Source organism: Podarcis filfolensis (genome assembly GCF_964270895.1).
Source record: "Podarcis filfolensis genome assembly, chromosome: 4".
NCBI classification, from domain to species: Eukaryota; Metazoa; Chordata; class Lepidosauria; order Squamata; family Lacertidae; genus Podarcis; species Podarcis filfolensis.
The window spans coordinates 64,141,087-64,162,585 of NC_139607.1; the positions used below are offsets into that span (position 1 = coordinate 64,141,087).

General features: G+C 43.3%; 1 protein-coding gene across 2 annotated transcripts in view; it reads right to left on the minus strand.

The window, feature by feature from the left end:
* PTGFRN (prostaglandin F2 receptor inhibitor) overlaps window positions 1-12,709 on the minus strand; it is a 79,042-nt gene extending 66,333 nt beyond the window's left edge. The window contains exon 1 of one of the 2 annotated variants that reach the window (XM_083611537.1): window positions 11,964-12,709. In XM_083611537.1, the coding sequence (XP_083467663.1) occupies window positions 11,964-12,018 (55 nt within the window). In that variant the 5' untranslated portion in view covers window positions 12,019-12,709. The remainder of the gene's footprint in view (window positions 1-11,963) is intronic. The other variant, XM_083611538.1, reaches the window with a different exon arrangement.
* Window positions 12,710-21,499: the final 8,790 nt, after the last annotated feature.

Here is a 21,499-nt window from a genome sequence, read left to right on the forward strand (position 1 = left end):
TGCAGAGTTCTGGAGAACGCAAAAGCTTGCACCCCATTTTGTGATGTTGGTTAGCTGAATAAATGTATTGGCAAAATACAGAGAGAGAGGAAGGTTGCCTTTCCAGGACCTGGGGTAGCAAGAAGTTACACATACCCATCTGTGCATTTGGTTATTACCAAGAAGCAGAATTTCCTGCCTTTCCTGATATATTCCACTTCCTAAAAAGGGAAAAAAAATAGCTGAGAGCTACCCATTTTCTTCCTTTCCCCTTCCTATTCTCTCCCACTCAAATAGTGTTATTTACTTAGTAAGCAGCTGACGTTATCTGGGAAATAGTACTACATCTGCCACTTGGGCCTGGCTTGAGATAAAAAGGTGTGTAGCAATCCTGCCCCTCTTAGCTCTTTGAATATTCTAATAGTGTTGGATGTAATATGGGGGAGACAATGGATAAGGTAAAGAAGAGATCTTTGTAAACACCCCTTCTTCCATAATACAGTGGTACCTTGGTTCTTGAGCTTAATCCCTTCTGGGAGTCCGTTCAACTCCTAAAACCGTTCGAGAACCAAGGCACAGCTTCCGATTGGCTGCAAGAACTTCCTGCACTCAAGTGGAAGCCGTGTCGGAAGTTCAGCTTCTGAAAAACGTTCACAAACCGGAACACTTACTTCCAGGTTTGCGGCGTCCGGAAGCCGATTTGTTCGGCAACTAAGCTGTTCGATAACCAAGATACGACTGTACAAGGGGAGAAAAACACATCAATTTTGTTTCTTGGCTGAACTGCTTTAGAACAATGTACCAAAAGTGCAATGTCCTTGACACACGCACAACAGCAGTATCCCTCTGATGCTCTCTCCCCATTTTGCCCTTAGAGTGCTATCAGAAGCAGCTCTGCCAGCTCACACCTCACTGAGCTTAATGGGCCTTATGCCAGCCAAATGCTTAAGCATCCACTGTGCATAATACTTTGCTGTATCCAAGTGAGATATGCCTGCACTTGCCCCATCCCGTCCCTGCCATTACAGAAGTTTACAAAGCAAGCTATCATGAGCAAAACTGAAGTGAGAGCACACAACATTTGTCAACACTTGCTGCAATCTACCATTAAGTCAGATTACTGGAATACCAGCTTTCCTCTAACTGTTACATGGATACAAACTGTAATATCGCCTTTCAAGTTGCATTTGAGGAAAAAATGGTTTTAGGCACTCTAGACAGACTCAAGACTTGAAATTTGAATGCAATTCAGATTTTGAAACAGAGGTTGTAAATTCAAAATAAGACTCCAGAAACTCAGCACTATCTACTTGTTGACACTCTTAATAGTTTAAATGTTTTAAAAAACAGTTTTTCTTCCTCCATTAGCTTTCCCTACCCCCTTCTTCTTGTTTCCATTTAGACTGTAAGCTTGCAGGTATAGTTTTGTGGTTAATTCTGTGTTTTGCACCATTTTGGGGTTCTTGTCTTCCTCTTCACCACATAGACCCCCTTCTGTTTTGCATTCCCCATCCAGAACATTAGTTACAGCAAGCAGGGCCACCTCTCTCATTCTCCCAGGACTCTAGCAAGAGCAGATATAAGAGTAAGGTAAAGGTAAAGGTAAAGGGACGCCTGACCATTAGGTCCAGTCGTGACTGACTCTGGGGTTGAGGCGCTCATCTCACTCTATAGGCCAAGGGAGCCAGCGTTTCTCCGCAGACAGCTTCCAGGTCATGTGGCTAGCATGACTAAGCCGCTTCTGGCGAACCAGAGCAGCACACGGAAACGCCGTTTACCTTCCCGCCGGAGCGGTACCTATTTATCTACTTGCACTTTTTGGCATGCTTTCGAACTGCTGGGTTGGCAGGAGCAGAGACCAAGCAACGGGAGTTCACCCCGTTGCGGGGATTCGAACCGCCAACCTTCTGATCAGCAAGTGGTTTAACCCACAGCGCCACCCGCGTCCCCAGATATAAGAGTAGGAAGCATCAATACGTTTTGCTTTGCTGCAGACAGGTTACTTCTCCCTCTTGGCGCCCCTCCCTGATCTCTAACTCAACCTCCAGAGACAGAAGCTGCTTGATAGATGTTTCAAGCAGAGACATAAAGTTTCTGGAAATTTTTAAAGACATGGAAAACTCATTTTCCCCTTCATTTGGTGGGAAACGGAAATTTCAGGAAATTTTTTTTTAATCTATGCAATACTTTCTTATCAAAGTCAAACCCATTTACTGCCTTAACAAATAATGCTCTACTTCTAATACAATTAGCACATAAAATTGTACATTTGGGCATATTTATTAAATGCACAGCATAAGCCTATACACATTTACTCAGGAATAACAACCTTTGTTTAGATGAACTATAGGATTACAGCCTCAAAAGCATACGTGCCTTAAGAGGCAATGCCACATGCATTCACTGAACCAGGTGGGACTTACTTCTGAGGAAAGTATTGTACTGTTAGCTTTGAGGGTATCTAGGAAGGGAGAGATGAAACAGACTGCTACAAGAGAGGAGTCAGATCAAAACGACAGCAGATACAGGATACTGCTCCTAGTACCCCCAAACTAGATTGAAGGTCAGAAGAAGGCAGCAAGCAACAACTGACAAGCAATGAAGGCCCTGTATGTTCCTCTCACTAAGACGGTAGCACAGAAATGCATATTGTATTTGAGTGTTGTATATGTCTACAGTATATACAGGAATTATTATCTAAAACTGTAGATTGTCTAACATTGTAGATGGTCTAACATATCTTCATACTGCATATTAAGTGCAAGTAAAACCTGGAATATTTTTTTTTGGGGGGGGGAGAGTTTCATCTCTCTGATTTTAGGAATGATACAGTCCAGAAAGGGGGCAGATAAAAAAGAGAAGAGAAGAGATTGGCTTGACCACTACTGGCTTTTGCCACACCCATGTCTGGCTGGTATGCACACCCTGACATATTGCAGCCCTTGACAGTGACAACAAAAGGTTTTGCACTTCTGTTATAAATAGAGTACCAAGACCAATTTTAAATATGCAAGTTAGTGCCTCATATGATGGCAATTCAGACAGAATGTTCGCTCCTTTGGGACCAGTTCATATGACAGTTTTGTTCTACGCAAGCAGTCTCAACCATCCGCAGCAAGTATTCATGTGAAGAGTGTTCATCTGGGTCCTTATGGATACGCAGTTAACAGCAATTCCAACTACTGAGATAACAGGAATTGTTCCACCTGGATCTGCCAACTCTCGCACTACGTTTATGCTTACATAGAGGGTCAGAAGTTGGGACTGCTGACATATATAAAAAGGGTGTTTAATTGAGATGGTCCTTTGAAGCACGGCTCTCAAAGAACATACACTACTGGATTTCACTGCAGCAGCCAAAGTTTCTAAAGGTGGCCTAAGCAGAGAATAACAGAAGAGGGTGAAGGAGGGTGGAAAGAATGTCACATAGCAATAAATCCTTGCGTGGCACAGAATTGTCATTCCCAGTTATGAGCATACTTCAGTATTAAGATCTAGTCAAAAACTCAAGTTTGACAGGCAGGCAAATAATACTTCTCTACCATTTCTCTGCTTCTTCTTCCTCACACTGTTCACCTCCCATTGTCTCAAAGAGAAAAGAAGTGAGGAGGCTAGCCTATTTCCCCAAACCTGACCATGCTACTTGCTCCCCCCAAATCCTTCAGGAATTAAAAGGGGTTGTGGCATTTTAGACATTTGTATATCCATCAGTTACTCCTCCTCTTGAACCTGTCTCCTAAAGGAGGCTTAGAAGACAGAGGAAGCAGCAGAATCCTATTGCACACACACATATTACCCTAGAACTGCTTCAGGAAAGATAGCAGAGGCATTGTTCCTCTTGTTCAGGAAGGCTAAGTCACTAATGCCAAAGACTCTGGTGGCATCTTCCCCCCACCTCCCATGTAAAGCTGACTTGCATCTATTGCGCCCCAAGCACCTTGCAAGGGCACTCCTCTACCCAGTAATAACAATCCAAGTTTAACTCCTTTGTTTTGGTTAGTGTGCTATCATAACAAGTATCTGGCAAATTGCCATCTAGTAGAGCAGGACCAAGATTGCAATAGGATGAGTTTCTCCTACCACACCATTTGAGCATCCCCACAAATACTCAGCTTCAACAAGAGCTTATTCCTTGAACACCAACTAAGTAGTAGTCAGACATGTTTAGAGTCACATGCCTGTCAAATGTGTCAATAGTGGCCGAATAACATGGCTTGTCATCTTTCAAACTCTACCCTACATTGCAGCCCATTTACTTTGCCTCAGAGAAGTCTACCTTTACAGTATGTTAATTCTTAAAATTCTTAAAATATGATAAACCACCACAAAATTTTCTCTTTGTGGAAACTCAGCACTGTGTTGTGATCACAGAGTCCTACTACAAAGCTGACTGTGCAAACCCCAAAATTAGAACCATCAGCCCATCCTGGCCATTTACTGAATTTCAGCGCAGATTCACACCTCCAAGATAGCATTCCCTGTTCAAGCAAGCAGCTCTCAATTATTTCCTCATTCTCAGCTCTAAAGAACGATGCAATCTCTTTAGACTCACTCACAATACCATTTTCATTTTATAAAAGTGTCTAACAGTGCAGTAAACTGTAAATCAAACCTGAGCTTCAATGATTCACAGAACCTGAAGTTCATTTGTATTGGGAAATCTACCCTTTATCTGCTGCCAAAACATAAGAACAGCTATATTCATGCAATAACTTGTGCCAAAAAGCCCACCCAAGATTTGGTGGCCTCCATCTTACGCCATCCCAGAAACCTGAGCAGTTTTACTCTTGCCTTCCTATATTGTATTCCTCATTTTTTCTCCAAATTATGAAAATTCTTCCATGGAGAAACACATTATTAAAACATCCCACTTTACTGAAACAGTACAGGGCCAGTTAATGTTGCAGATTGTGCAAATGAACAACAAGCACAAGAAAAGAAACCCGATACACAGATCAGGTGGACAACGCACAGGTTAATTTCCTTTTGCACCACAAGTCCACAATGAATATTAAAACATGCATCAAGAAGAGTAAAACTGAGAGTACATGGTCAGAATAGTTCAAGTCCCAGATCACAACAATGATGGCAATGCACAGAGTGGCATTTCTCCCCCCAGACACAAGGGTGCTAAATTTCATGCAGCAAGCCAAGTATTATCAGAGAAATGTGATCCTCTTTAGATTTTCAGATGTTTTCAGAATAGGCACTGTGAGAAGGTCGAAGACAAAATTCAGTTTCAATTTAGTATTGGGTGAACCAATAGTGTAAGTAAATCCATTGATTATAATTAAACCTAGTACATTCTCCATCAAATATCTTCCCCCCCTCACACACATACCCTGTATCTGCTTTCCTTGATTATTAGCACTTTGCATCCTATATCCGCAACACATTCTTGAACAGTTCTTCACTTGCCAGATGTACATAAAAGTTGTTTAATATCTTTGGATTTCATATTTCATGAATTTTGGGAAACTAAAAAATATTTTATTAGCTTTAGACTTGTCTATGTTTTGCATGAGTCTTTATTCCAATACATAGTTTTAGAAGAGATATGCTCTCCACATCCATATCCATCATTTCTCATTCATTAGCATTTTCCCAACTTCTTATTTAACAAACTGCCTCAGCTGCTTTCGCTATAGCAATATGAAACTATTAAGGGCACTGTGTCCTTGGAGATATTAGCATGGAGTCACACTGGCATTTTATTTAATTTAAATCAATAATCAACTGAACCCACAAGGGCTCAGCAAAGATAGTGTTTAAGACAAACGATGATATCAACAAGGATATAGAAAATACAGAAAATTATATACTGCTAAATTAAGAATTTTTCCCCCTCTGTGGGAGCTCCAAGTACTTTTTGCAAACCACTTTGATGTGGTGGTGGTTGATTTTTACAATCAAGCAGTGTATACATTTTATGAATGAATGAATAAATAAATAAATAAATATTTTTCCATGAGAAGCTGTCTTACTAGATGAGACCAAAATTCCTTTGAGACCAAAATTCCACTACCTCCAATACTGGAGAGCTATATATCTCCAGAAACTCACAGACAGGGAATGGAGATACAGTAATTGTCTTCTCTTGCTTGCACCAGCATCTAATACTCAAAGAAGCACACACCCTCTCAGAGTAATGGCTCTCTCAAGGCTAACAGCCATTAAGAGGCCAATCCTTCATAAATGTGTTTAATTTTCTAAAGCCATGTAAGCTAGTAGCCATTGCTGCATCTCATGGGAGAAAACGTATTTTGTTAAATACTCATAGAAGTACTTTTGGTAAGTGTTTCAATTCAACTTCAACTGGCAACCCCAAGATTACAGAACAGAGAAAGAACACTATCCATCATCTTGCCAACACAATTTTGTAAACCTCCATCATGTCCAACCATCTACAACACAGTCCAGAAAAAGGAGTCTAAAACACTTTAATCACTCTACAAATTTGTAGGCATTCTTTTCTTGAATGCTTCAGAATAGTAAACAGTATCCAAAAGTGGCACCGTAGACAGCAGTCAGCCGCCAACAATTCTCTCTACACTCTTAGTATTCAAGCTCACCTTATGAACTGTATATTCAAAAGTGCATTTGTTGCTCAAATGAGATAGTACTATTTTATCTGCTTCATGTGCATAAATAAATTCTATAATTTGCAGCCTCAATATATATGTTTTAAATATCGAAACAGAAATCCCGTGTGTATTCTGCTCAGACAGTTGTTACAAGTAGCAAGAAGGGACTACATCAATTTATCTGAAGTATGGCTTTGACCTGCGTATGGGAGGTTAGGGGAGGGGTAGTACTTCTGGTGGGGGATATGTCATGCTCCTTCTGAAGTAATTTGTTCACCTTGGGTCCCCACGCTGCGCACAGCTTTCAGCTGGGGCTCCTAGAAGCTGTCAGCATGCAACAGTGGCCACACCCCAGGAAATGGTTTCAGCTGGCTAACTGATGGGCAGCTGATAGGTTTCAAACCCTCTGTGAGTTAGAAACTTCCCCTGCATGTGAAGACAAGCTCCGGCAGACTGAGCAGACAAGAGCAATAATGGGTGCAATGGCCAAGAGGGCGGTTTCTGCATGTGCTATAGAGGGAAGTGAGGGGCTGATGGGGTTCATCAACCTGGGAAGACAGCCTATCTAGGAGAAGGAAAACTCTTATCCTAAACCTCTGCTGGCTTGCGAGGTATTTCAGGAGAAGAAAAGGCTACACAAATCCCGAAAAGGCTACACAAAGTCCCTAAGGTGGTTGGACAGCACCTTGTACATCTCCTTCTGGCAACCCCTGAAGAAAAGCTGGTGCCAAACATGTTGCTCTGCTCTCCACACATCAGAGTGGCCAAGAAAGGGGGTATTGTTGTCTGGGTAGCCCAGGACCTCCATACACCCTGCCTAGGCTTGCACCCCAGGGAGATCACATCGGTGTGCTAACCCAGTGGTTTGACTCTACCCCTGGAGGCATACTCCATTCCCTCTTGAGACAGATGGATGCCAACAACAGCAATGGTCAATAATGGGAAATAATTAGTGTGAAAAATATCTGCACCATCCACCTGGATGCAATCACTTTGCAGAGCCTTAAATTCTTCTGAAATTTAGGAACAGAGGAGAAGAGCAAGAGCATGTAAAAAGTGGTTGATCTCAGTGAAGCAAGGCCACACTGATCTCTCTTTTCATACCAAGTTGAGCAAACCCTACTCTTAAAAGTGCTGGATGACAGAGCAGAATTGTTATTATTCTTTACCACAGAGGAATGAGGAAAATGTAATATCAGGTTGCTGGCAGTTGGAAAAGAACAGGTAACTCAGCACATATTAATTTCACCCTTTAATCCTTTCAAGCATCAGGACTTTCCCATATCTTTCCTCTGCATACTCATTTCTAGTATTGATCAGTGAAATAGCATATCTAATGGGCAAAGCCCTTTACACTCTCTCTTGCTTTGACTTTTTACCATAATTGCATTGCAAAGAACACTGTTTCATGAGGTTCATGATTACAAGCAGACAAGCAACTAATTACTGGAAGCCTTTAACTGCAGGGTTTTGAATTAAACCTTGATTCAAATTACTAACTGTTGTAGCATCAAAGAAATCAAACAGCTGGAAATGCAAGCCATTGCAAACAATGGACATGAAATGAAGCGCTCTGAAAGATCCCTAATGCTAGCCAGGAACTGGAGATTAGACAGAAAAAGCAATGCAAGAACTTCTGAGGCATGGAAGACAAATATTGATTACCTGGGGATTTTGAATGTTGATTGGGAATGTTCTTGCTGTGGTACAACATGAGTCACCTGCTTTCCCTCAAGCCCTTTCCCACCAAAAGAAAGAAGCAGTTTTTTAATTAAATGGAACAGTTATCTTAATTAGGACTGGAAAGGCTGACATTTGCTCAGGTTACAGATCAAATACACACAACTTGCATAAGAACTTGCAAGGTGGCTTTCCACGTGGTTTGGCAAAAAAACAGACCTACTTGTGGGTATTTAATTTTTTTCCTGCAGTTCTCATGCTGTTAAAAGGTAAACTAAAGACTGAAGCACTCATGCTCAGAATGCAATGCCACATGCCATCAGCAGGTTCAGCTACCTTCCCAAAACATGTACCTCAACTGTGTCCCTATGAAACCATAGTTAGAAGACACGCTCTGTTGAAGGCAGAAATAGCGACGCATTTCCTTGTACACTTACTTGGTTTGGTAAATATATAACTACGGTAGGTAATTAGCCCGATAGCAGGAAAGACCTTTGGTCATGTCCCCTATACATGCCATACCAAACCTCTGCAAATATATGTATCAGCAAATTATTTCCCTAAATTTCAACATTCATAGACACAAGGCCTAACTAAATATGCTTGACATTTTCTGATACAGGCAACCTCCCATTTACACGTGTTCCGAGGCACTGCACGCATCAGTGAAATTGTGTATTTTTGAAACACCACAAGAAAAACCTACAAACACCCTGTTCCACCCCTGCCCTGCCCCTTTTTGTGACATTTTGGTGACTTTTTGCATCACTTTCAGGTTCAGTGCAATGCATGCATGCACAGTAGTGCACATAATTGAACGCGCATAAATGGCAGGTTGCCTGTACCCTATTCACTCATATGAAGGAGACAGCATCAAACTCCCAACAAACCTGCCTCTCATTACCACTGTACAATCATGCAAAAATGAGAGAAAATTTTTTTTAAATATTTGTCTACAGCCTTCTCTCTGTAGCCAACGTTAACACAAGGGCACTTTAAAACAAGTGATCTTCCATCAGCATTGTGGGCAGTGAAAAGGTAAAAAAAAAAAAGAGCAAAGGACCCCTGGACATTTAAGTCCAGTCAAAGGTGACCGTGGGGTTGCGGCGCTCATCTCACTTTCAGGCTGAGGGAGCAGGCGTTTGTCCACAGACAGCTTTCCGGGTTATGTGGCCAGCATGACTAAACCGCTTCTGGTGCAAAGGAACACTGTGATGGAAACCAGAGCGCACGGAAATGCTGTTTACCTTCCTGCCACAGTGATACCTATTTATCTACTTGCACTGGTGTGCTTTCAAACTGCTAGGTTGGCAGAAGCTGGGAGCTCACCCCGTCATGTGGATTTGAACCGCTGACCTTCTGATCAGCAAGCCCAAGAGGCTCAGTGGTTTAGACCACAGCGCCACCTACGTCTCTACTGGGCAGTACCACATGCACAACTGAATGTTGGAACTAGCATTTTTATTATCACACTATATGTGATGACACCCAGGTCTGTTCACATCAGGACTAGTCTTATCTTTAGATCAAGAGGGACACACAGATTAAGGAAGAATGAACCTTCCTATACCTGCAATTTACCTGCCTGTAGTCTCTTCCCTCTACCACCTCCGCCTTGTGATTCTCACATAGCCCCTCTCACTTCCACTATTGGAGGCCAGCTGGGGGAGTGAAATGGGGAGGGGGAAATAAACTGCAAGGAAGTAAATTTAGCACTCAGATATGCATCCACGTGGCCCCTTTTCTCTAAAAGGGCAACAAACCATTGGGTCCAACACCATTACTTTTTATTTTATTTGGAGAAACTTGGGTCAACAAGCAAGTCTGCCACAAAACTAGTACATGTACACAGCCCTAGGCCATGAAGGGCAGATCTGTCTTCTTTGAACTAAACGGACAGGAACTAAATATTTTAAGTTAAGGAATTATTTAAACCATTCATTTCATCTTAGAGGAGGGGGCTGGAGACATGAAAAATGGTGTGTCCAAATTATAATAAATCCAATATTTTGCATATGAAAATACCAAGAACTTCTGATTTGATGAAGATCTAAGTACTGAAGAAATGATTTTAGATAACGAATAATTCTTAAGAGAAATGGTTCTTCGATTATGCACCCAAAGGCCTGCATTCCCATTACCCTCTGCTTAAGCCAATAAAATTATTGCAAATCTTGACATGTTAAACACTGAAGCTTTTCTATAAAACTTTACTGCGTTGTATAACCGATATCTTATAGGTTAATTACAGAAGCTCTGAAATATCTTTTCTTTAAGCTGTGATGCACTAGCAGTCTCATTTAAAAATCCCTCTAATTCTATATTTTCTAGGTTTTTTCACTCTCTCACACATGGTTCTTATTTTAAAATGTGTTGTTCTGAAGTGCTCCAAACACTAGAGCCCAAAAGCCAAGTATGGAACACTCCTAGTCTAGCACCGGAAAACACACCAGGGCAGCTGTTCCAGAGAGTCTACAAACTTTTAGCAATTATAGATGTGCCATGCATTAATTAGTATGGTATATTCAGAACTCAAATTAACAACACTAAAATTAGCGCCAGAGCACTTCTGAACACCAGAACACCTCTGAATACCAGAACACACACACTCTCTCTCACACACACCCAATGCATGCAAAACTCTTTAATGCTAGTTCTTCAATGCTGCAAAGCTATGTGGGCAAATTTCAGCAGAAGCATGTTTCCATTAAACTAGGTGTCATAGCAAGAACTAGGAAGTGAAATCAACTGCTGGACGCACTGGCATGGCAGCTTCCAAAATCAAAGAAGTGAATAAAATATACTGACGGAAACTGCGAAAGGTATAATCTAAGCACCGTATATGAACAATGTAAGAAGACGCCTTTCCCCCAAATCATTAAAAGTACCAAAGCTTTAGACAGAGAAGTTCACAATGATTTAATGAACTCCTACCTTAAAGGGCAGCCGCTAAAGCCAGCCATCCTATCCCCCCAAAGGTGACCATTCCCTATTCATGAGAAGGCTAGACAGAAAGCTAGACCTCCCGCTACATTAAGGAAGGAATTAGACACAGAGTTTAGTTACCTCTGCTATGACAGAGAGATGAAGAAGAATACAAGAGTGGATCTGTTTCCAGTCTTTTAACACCCGCTTATAAAGTGGAGATTAAAGCTGCATTAATGTTTTCTGAGGACATAAGAGGAATATGGCACTTGGGGGGGGGGGGTGTCTCATTTTCGGTCACGGAGTAGGGCTGCCTCCTCCAGTCAGAGAAATCACTTGGGACTCCAAAAGTGTGCCGGGTCTATTCACCGGAGAGCTGGGTCCTGCACAGGGGGGTGGGGGTGGGGAGAGACCTCCAAGCATGGGCAGAGTGCCTTCCTCCACTAACAACTTGCGCAGGTATATTTTTCCAGGCTTCAAAGGGTCACAACATGGCTCTCGAGCAAACAGCCCTACAGTTCAACCCTTGATGATTTGATTTTTAAAAAGACAAAGACCAAAAAAAAGCAACCCTAGGCACTGCTCATATCCCGCAACAGAGCTATATGCGAATAAGGAACGCCGCGTATCCAAAAGCCAGGTCAGGTCAGGATCCCCACCACCCGAGTCGCGCTAAGATCGCCCTCACATCGCCTAGTGTCTCCCTCCCTTGCTCTCGCCCCCCACCCCCACCCGCACATCCCACCCCTCTTTTTCCCACCCACCCCTCTCTCTCCCCAGGTTCCAAGGACTCACCAAATAGCGACAGGAGCAGCAGCAGAAGGGGCGCGTCCTCCCCTCGGTGCCCCATGCCTCTGCGTCCAGAACTGGGGGCGGGCAAGAAGCGCGCCGAGAGCCAGCCAGCCGGAGCCCCCCAAGTCGGTCAGCGAGCCAGCAGACCCTCAGCTAAAGTGGAGCCTCCAACAGGGGGTGGGGCCACAAAGCAATAACCCGAGCGCGAGGCAGAGCAGCGAGCAGCCCTCGCCCGCCTCTTCCCCGCTGGCTGGCTGGCTTGCCCTGGGAGCCGGCAGGAGCGAGGGAGCCGCCCGCCTCAGTCTCCGCCGTCGCCGCCGTCCCCCTCCTCAGCCCGGCCGCGCAGCCAACCACAGGGACAAACTTTCCCTGCCCCCGCCCCGCTCCCCCTCCCACAGGTGCCGAGGGAAGGCCGGCCCGGCCCCCACCCCCTTAAAGGGGAGGAGGAGGAGGAGGAGGTGAAGCGGCTGCGCTCCCCGCCAGCCGGCAGCAGCGGCTTGTCCTCCGACGGCGCTGCCGAGGGATTCCCCGCGCCGCCTCAGCCCGGCCGAGGGGAGCCATCCACTAGTTCCATTGCATTGAACAACCAAGCAAGCTCCGCACCTCGCTCGGCACGCCCCGCACCCGGCGCGCGCTCTCGGCCGGTGCGCGGCGCTCGCCGCCAAATCCCGCCCCTTCCACTCTCTGTCTCGGCGCTGGGATCCCGAAAGGGGGAACAAAGTGCCGGCAACTAGAAAGCGAAGCCCTTCAAACCAGGCGGGAAGAAGAAAGAAGGCGGGGAGGGAGGAAGGAAGTTGGACGCTCAGGCGGATAAAGCGCGCAAAGAGGCTCAAAGGGGAAAATCGAGTAGCCTGAAATAGTCCCACACGTTGGAAGTGAGAGAGGCGAAGGGTCCTGTCTCGCCTGTCAGAGTCGCGCGGAGGGTTTTATGGCTCGCAGCGCAATCCTAAAGTATATTTACTCCGAAGTCAGACTGGCCGGGTTTTGCTCCCAAGGAAACGTGGGTTAGGTTTGCAGCCTCGAGAGACAATGGAGTGCGCCTCCGGGGGTGAAGTCAAACCGCTGCGTTAGTAGCACCAAAGTGGCCTCCCGGGATGCAAGAAACATCTTCGATTTTTAAAGGCAATCCTTTCCTCAAATCACAAACATGCCTCGCAATATTTCAGTGGTGTTTTATGTTATCCCTTATAGTATCCTTCTGGGCTGGCTTCCTGGGTTATGATCTGGAAAGATGGGACTGGTCGTCTTATTAGGCGGTGCTGGGTTACTGCTATTCTGTCCCATGGTCACTAGCCACCAGGAATGCTGAGAAGTTCTGTCTTGTCCCCATTTCTGTTTAATTCCTACATTGGAATTCAATGTCAACCATTCGTTGTTGGTTAAGTGTGGATAGTGTAATTATACAATGAAGTCAGTAGGTGGCACAAGACTTTGATACAGTTGTACCTCGGGTTACATACGCTTCAGGTTACAGACTCCGCTAACCCAGAAATATTACCTCAGGTTAAGAACTTTGCTTCAGGATGAGAACAGAAATCGTGCTCCGGCAGCGCGGCAGCAGCAGGAGGCCCCATTAGCTAAAGTGGTGCTTCAGGTTAAGAACAGTTTCAGGTTAAGAACGGACCTCCAGAACGAATTAAGTACTTAACCCAAGGTACCACTGTACAGCGTATGGGTGGAATCAGGAGGATCCCAATGCTGTTCTTTGTTTGGACAGAGACAATAAAGTTATTGTCTAGTTTCTTTACTAGTGTGGCCTCTAAGCCTTCCATGACATTCTCTATGTCTTTTTAAAAAATGAAACCAAGTGTTAATCTACAAGTGTTATCAATGTAATGGACAAAATGTCACTCCATTTAAGGAAAGTCAATTCTATTACCACCACATTTTCACAGGCCTTCCAAAACACCTCCAGTATCATAAACATTAACAACCACTGGGAATGATAATCCACAATAAGGTACTTTTTACATCTAAAAGCTAGAGTCATTGCTCTTTCTATTTGAATGAGAAGGTGGGCTATGAACCCTCATGAGGAATTTATGAAAACAGACGCAGAGCCAATATATGTTAAGAGTATGTCCTCTATTGTGTGATACTGTGCTTTCCTTTGTTATAAAATATATTGGTATAATAACTGCCTTATGCAATGCTCTTCGGCTGTTTAGATATTGATCTCCTCTTACCACACAATAAATGAGAGTTGTAGGTTTTGGCCTACAGCCTCAAACATTCTTGAATTCTAGGCAAGGCTATTTGCTTTTCAGATCAGGCAACTGATGCTGTTGATTTAATTACTGTGGGTGGTTGTTTGCTGTTTGAGTTTCATTTTTAATCCACAGGTTTGATGAAGGAAAGGTATGCTGATTTAACACCACCTGAGGTCATCTGGAAAATAATTGTTACTGCTTCCTTGTTTCCCTGAACTGCTGTAAAAATACAAACCACAGCCCAAAAAAAGAATTCAATTTCAATATATTTCTGTTTTCCAGGGCATTTATATGGCAAAACCTGCATGCTACTGCTTACATGTGAGCTGAGCTAGCCTTTGGAAGATAAAAATGGAGGCACATACATTCAGAAGATGGATCTCAATGCATATAATTAAGGAGGTGAGATCTCTCTGTGTGTAACAAGTATTGGTGGGCCATTTCTAACTTAATTTCATTTTTGTCATCCTGGTGCCCTCCAGATGTTTTGAACTACAGCTCCAGCCAGCATGGCCATTGAAGGCTTCTCTACCTGGTTATTTTGAGGGTAAGAATTTACTGTGGGGGCAGGATGTTCTAAAACTTTTAAAATTACAGTTCCCTGAACCTGACACAACTATCACAGGAAGGGAGTCTGAGGAACTGAGACAAACAGTGGTGAAAAGAAGTGCAGTTCTAGACCGCAATGATAAAATATAAACAGACAAATCACCAGGTCCAGATAGCATCCACCTGAGAGTTCTTAAAGAATTCAAATGTAAAACTGCTGGTTTTCTAACAATAAAAAAAAAAAACTTGCCCCTAAGACTAGCCTCCATACCTGAGGATAGAAAAGTGGCCAATGTAAGTCCAATTTTTAAAAAGGTATCCAGGGATGGGATCCTGAAAATTACAGGCAGCTTAGGAAAATAAATGGGCTGGCTGAGACTGATGGACAATACCAGGTTGGTGAGGACTGCTGCTTTATGTGGTTACTTCATGGGTGAGAGTTTGGGTGTGTAATTCTAATACAGTGAAACCTTGGTTCTCGAACACCTTGGTACTCAAACATTTCAGCTCCCGAATGCCGAAAACCCAGAAGTAACTGTTCCGGTTTTTTAATCCTTTTCAGAAGCCGAACGTCCGATGCGGCTGCCGGCTATTGTTTCCAGGGCGCCTGCACCAAATGGAAGCCGTGCCTTGGTTTTCAAACGTTTTGGAAGTCGAACGGACTTCTGGAACGGATTACGTTCGAGAACCAAGGTACCACTGTATGTCTTAAATGTACTGGTATCTTGGTATATGGTGGGAAAGCATATGGAATTTACATCCAGAGAGGAATGTGCAAATCCCCTTTGAGAAATTTTGTTGCTCCTATTTAAATTGTTTTCCTGGTTTCACTTGGATGTTGTGCCTGCGGCGGAATCTCTGAATTCGCTTCCAGTGTGACTTCATGGAAATACAATTACAACCTAGGACATTGGAAATCACTATCTCTCTCACACAGCAATCCCAGAAGTGTCATGGGGGGTTAAAGTCAAGTCAAGACAGTCCAATATTAATTTTTAATTTTAATTCAAAATGAATCCCAGCTGTCCTGAAAATACAAAGTTTGTGAACATAGCAGAAACTCTCTCTTTATTCTCAGTCTCAACTTTCTTTCTATGCTAGGGTGGCCAACAAGGAGCCCTACAGATACTGCTGGACAACAACTCCCATCAGCCATGACCATTGGCCATGCCGGTTGGGGTTGATGGGAGTTGGAGTCCAAAAGCATCTGGATGGCATATTAGCTATTCCTGCTCTCTACACATTAGTGCTCAGCTCAGCAGCTCCCTCCATCGCAAAGGTTGGCTCTCATTGCACAGCAAGCAACGTTGTGTCATTGGCTGCTGAATCCTAGACAAGAGGGATATACCTCCTTCCTGTTTCCCTTTGTTAATTAGCCATAACTTCAACAGCAGTCTATATTTTGCCTGATCATCCCTGAGTAATGTTAGAGTTTTGTCACACCACTCTTCTGGATGGTAGTAGTTCTTGCTCAGCCCTCCCACTCCTGCCCAACCAAATGTTGTTTCTTTCATCAAAACTCTGTGCCCTTCTCTGCAAACTGGCTAACACATACTCCTTCCGCAGAACAGCTATTCTTCTCTACCAGCAGCAGAACACTCTTCCTACCAATTTCACAGAAAACAAAACTTTTGTTCTATTGCTGCATCAGTTCCTGACCAGCCAGCACTACCAACATCTTTTTATTATTACTAGTGGTAGTAATAAAGGGGGGGGGAGGACTTGGGTAACTACCAACTGATGAGCTTGGCATTGATACCAAGAAACGTCCTAGAACAGATAATTCGGTATGTCTGTGAACACCTGGAAAAGGATACTATGATTACTAAGACCCAACATGTATTTCTCAAAAACAAGTCATGCCAGACAAACCTCTCTCTTTTATATATATAGAGAGAGAGTTACAAGCTTGGTGGATCAGGGGAATGCTGTGGGCATAGTGTATCTGGATTTCATAAGGCTTTTGAGAAAGTCCCCCCTCATATTCTTGTGAGGAAGCTGGTAAAATGCAGGTTGGACGAGGTAACTGTTAGGTGGATTTGTGGCCACCTAATAAGATCAAAGGGACGCGGGTGGCGCTGTGGGTAAAACCTCAGCGCCTAGGGCTTGCCCATCACATGGTCGGCAGTTCGAATCCCCGCTTTATAGCGGGAAGGTAAACGGCATTTCCATGTGCTGCACTGGTGCCGGCTCGCCAGAGCAGCTTCGTCACGCTGGCCACGTGACCCGGAAGTGTCTTCGGACAGCGCTGGCCCCCGGCCTCTTAAGTGAGATGGGCGCACAACCCTAGAGTCGGACACGACTGGCCCGTACGGGCAGGGGTACCTTTACCTTTGTACCTAATAAGATCAAAAGTCAGAAAATTAAGCCTTATGAGGAATGCTTGAAGGAGCTAGGTATGTTTCACCTGGAAAAGAGGAGTTCAAATATTTGAATGGTTGTCACATGGAAGATGGAGCAAACTTGTTTTTTCCTGCTCTGGAGGGTAGGATAGCTTCAATAGCTTCAAGTTACAAGAAATAGCTTCAAGTTACAAGAAAGGAGATTCCGACTAAACCTCAGGAAGAACTTTCTGACAGTAAGAGCTGTTCAACAGTCATTGGAGGTTTGTAAGTTGGATGGCCATCTGCCATGCATGCTTTAGTTGAGATTCCTGCATTTTAGAGGGATGGACTAGATTATCCTTGGGGTCCCTTCCAACTCTACAATTCTATGATTCTATAGTAGTAGCATAAATTATTTGTCACTTTCCACAAATAAGCCTCAAATCCATAAAACACACGAAACTTTTCATCATCATAAAAAGGTGCCCCAGAAGGTAATCTAAACTACTATTAGATATATTCAGAGTTCATAGATATGTAGCTGTAAAACAGAGGTACTTTATAGCTACAACACAATGGCACTGCACTCAGTTTACACAAAAGTCAATTACTTTTCCAGATACTAAACAGTGAAAAATCAAGCCTATTGTGTTTTTTCTCTCTCACTTTATTTGAAAGATGCTGAAATCAGAGGCTGTTTCACAGATCATGCAGATATAGCTAGTGAAGAGACTGGTTTTCTTTTGCAGTTTTGCTCCTTTTTGCATGCTTCAAGTCCTCCATTTGCATGTTGCTTATTCTTGCCTTATTTTTGATGGACTGATACACCGATTGATTTAGGCCATTTTCCCCACAATTTCCATTTTGTAGCAATTTAAGCTTTCATCTGAGGTGTCAGATTTAAGTCAAAGACTTCCTAAAAAAAACCATAAAGCAGTCAAGTACCTTTTCCCATTAAAAAAAAAACCACCATATTTATTTATGAGGTTCACAGTAAATGTGTGATCAATGGTTTGTTTCAATGGGGAGTATCCAATTTGACTTTCATGTATGATAGTTAGATACTGTTTTATTGTTTTGTTGCTGCTGCAGCAGATTTATTTAGTTACATTTCCACGAGCACCTCTGTTAATTGCTGGCCCAAAGAAATCTCCCGTTTTCTGCACCAGGATAATGAGTTACTTCAGGCATAACTCAGGAGAGTGTCCAGAATAAAGAATTAGCTGAAAGGATATGTGTGTGCACTTGCAGTTTATGACCCTGAAATTTAGATAAACAGGATACCCAAAGCGCTTCCCAGAGAAACATGAGACCCACACCCCTAAGTTTTCTTTGGATGCAGGCCTGGCCCCAGCTGTCAGTCAGGTTGGGCACTGACTGAGGGCTCCAAGGGCTTGGAGTGGCTCAATGGTGGTCCATCCTGGGGCTTCATCATTCACCTTCCTCTGGATGCTTTTCAGTAGTGGGCAGCAGTGCCACTTTGGAACAGCAGCCAAGCTCAACTCCTATCTGCAGTGGCCTCCCATCACCCTAAGGTGACCCAAATGTGATGCTCTGTCCCTTTAGATCTATGACATGTATCCAGGTAGTGAAGGAGCACTGATGAATCAGACCAAAGACCTATCTAGTCCGGCATTCTGCTTTTACAGAACAGATGCCTATCAGAACCCTCAAGCAGGAAATGAGCACGATAGTCCTCGACCCACTCACGTTCCCCACAGCTGCCCTTGGGCCTGGTTCGGAAGCTCCATCTGGTGCAAAATGCAGTGGGCCAGACTGCTGATGGGGGCATCTGGCAAGAACATGTGACACAATTGTTAAAGCAGATGCCACTGGCTGCCCATCCTCTACTGAGCAAGGTTCAAGGTCTTTGTATTTATTTGCAAAGCCCTGAACTACTTAGGTCCAGGGTACCTTAAAGACAGCTTGAACCTTATATCCCAAGTCAGTCCCTGAGATCTTCTGCAGGCAAGGTTGGCAAGCTGGCAAGGCTCGCCTGGTAGCAACAAGAAATAGATCCTTTCATGTCATCAGCCCAATATTGTGGAACACCCTTGCCAACAAAGATTCAGCGGGCGCCTTCTGTTTCAATTTTTAAGCTCCTGCTGGAAACTTTTCTATTCCATCAGGATTATGCAGGCAATTTAGAATGTACGTTTCCACAATAGCTGATGCCTGTTTTTAACTTTTTATATGGATTTAATTGTATGGCTTTACGTACTGTCCTTGTAAACCACTTTGATAGTCTTTATGAATAGCTGTATATAATAATAATAAATAAATGAACTTGTGCCCAGAGGCATATCACATTCAATACTCCACCACTGTGCATACTTTTAAAAACCTCTGTCATGTCCCTGGTTTTCATCTTGTCCTAAGCTAAAAAGCTCCAGATATTATGAGAGAGTTCGTTGCTCCAGCTCCACCATCGTTTTGGTTGCCTTCTTCTGGATGTTATTCAGCTCTACAGTGTTTATTTTGGCAACAACCAGAACTTCACACAATCTTCCAATTGTGTGCGCATCATATATTTATATAAGAGCATTGTGAAACTGAGAGTTTTATTTTCAGGCCTGCTCCTAAGGAACCCTGACATAGCATTCACCTTGATCCTAAGATCTCTTTCCTTGTCATTCACTGTCAGTTCAGACCCTATTAGCATTTATGTGCAATTATTATAGCAAGGTTCCTGAACGTGTCCAACTGGCTGAACTACCTAAGGAAGAATGAGCCATATTTAAATCACAGCCAGACAATTTCATGTGTTACTGTTACCTCCATGGAACTTAATCGAGTACATGCAACATTTTCCCAGCTTGTGTGCTTGCAAAAGGAAGAACACTTTTATCACACTTCATATATTTTTATATATTTACTTCCTTACTATATTTATATATAAGGCCGCCCAATAACACTGCTCTTCAGGCACATCACAAATAGAAAATGCTAAAATGCAGTTAAAACAAGAATGGCATAAAATTGCAACCTAAAAATGTGCAGCAGAAAGAAAAATAAAACCAGATAACTGAAAAACTAGGCAGCACATAAATACTGGCTGAAAATGGTAAATCACAGCTTAAACAAAGGCTGAGAGAATAAAAGGGCTTTCTTGGTGTGGGAATGGTGATAAGGAACACAGCAGATAAGCTGCTCTGGGGAGGACATTTCATAAACAGGGTGTCACTGGTTAAAAGGCCTTTTCCCAAGAAGCCAGCCATCTCCCTTAACTTGGTGGGGCACCCAAATCAAGGCACCTGAACATGGTACTTCAAGAATCCTGGTCCCAAGCTGTTTAGAACTTTAACAGTCGCTTTATTGGCCGAGGGAGCCGGCGTACAGCTTCCGGGTCATGTGGCCAGCATGACTAAGCCGCTTCTGGCGAACCAGAGAAGCGCACAGAAATGCTGTTAACCTTCTCGCCAGAGTGGTACCTATTTATCTACTTGCACTTTGACATGCTTTCAAACTGCTAGGTTGGCAGGAGCAGGGACCGAGCAACAGGAGCTCACCCCGTCGTGGGGATTTGAACTGCCGACCTTCTGATCGGCAAGTCCTAGGCTCTGTGGTTTAACCCACAGCGCCACCCGTGTCCCAAGGTGCTAGTACTAGTATACAAAGTTCTAAATGACTTGGGGCCCAGCTACATAAAAAGCTTCCCCAATACTGACCATCTCATACATTAAATCAACAGAGGAAGCCCTCCATGGCGAAGTGTGTCTGCCTCCCTCATTATTAACATTCAAGAGGAATTTTAAAACATTCCTATTCACACAGGTATCTGATGATTGAATGATACTGACCCTGGCAACCTTGAAGTTATTGGCAGTAGGTGTGCGTGATTGGTGTTTGGTTTTTTTAAAAAAAGTTCTTCAATTTATTTTATTTTATTTTATTGCTATTTTGTTGTTTGCAATTCCTCCCAGAGGAGGAGCAGAAAAGCAAGTTTTAATAATAATAATAATAATAATAATAACAATAACCACATTGCCATAATTTCTTACGTGCAGATTGATTTCCATGTAGGGAATTGTTATTATTAAGAAGCTGCTGCCATGCATCACAAGAACTGCGCTCCTAAGTTGCAAAGTGCCCAGAGCGGCACAGAGGGTAAGTCTGGATTATTATTATGCTGCCATCACAAAACTTCTCCTTTATACTCCGGCAGCCCTGGGGACCTGGGGGAAAGGAGTGGGCAAAGTTTATTAGAATCTGTGAACAGCCCACTGACTTTGCAAAGCCAGCCTAAAGCTCCTTTGAAGCATAAATCAAGAGAAAAGACGGCCTCTTAAGAGGATGGATGTTGAACTTGGAATAACGAAATATTTATTTAAAGATTCAGCCTCGCTGTAGAAAATAAAAGAGGACATAAACACTGAACACTCTATACGCACTGTCTCTAGCAAAGCAGATACTTTCAGCTAGGTTGTCACTCCTTTAATTTATGTCCAAGTAGTTA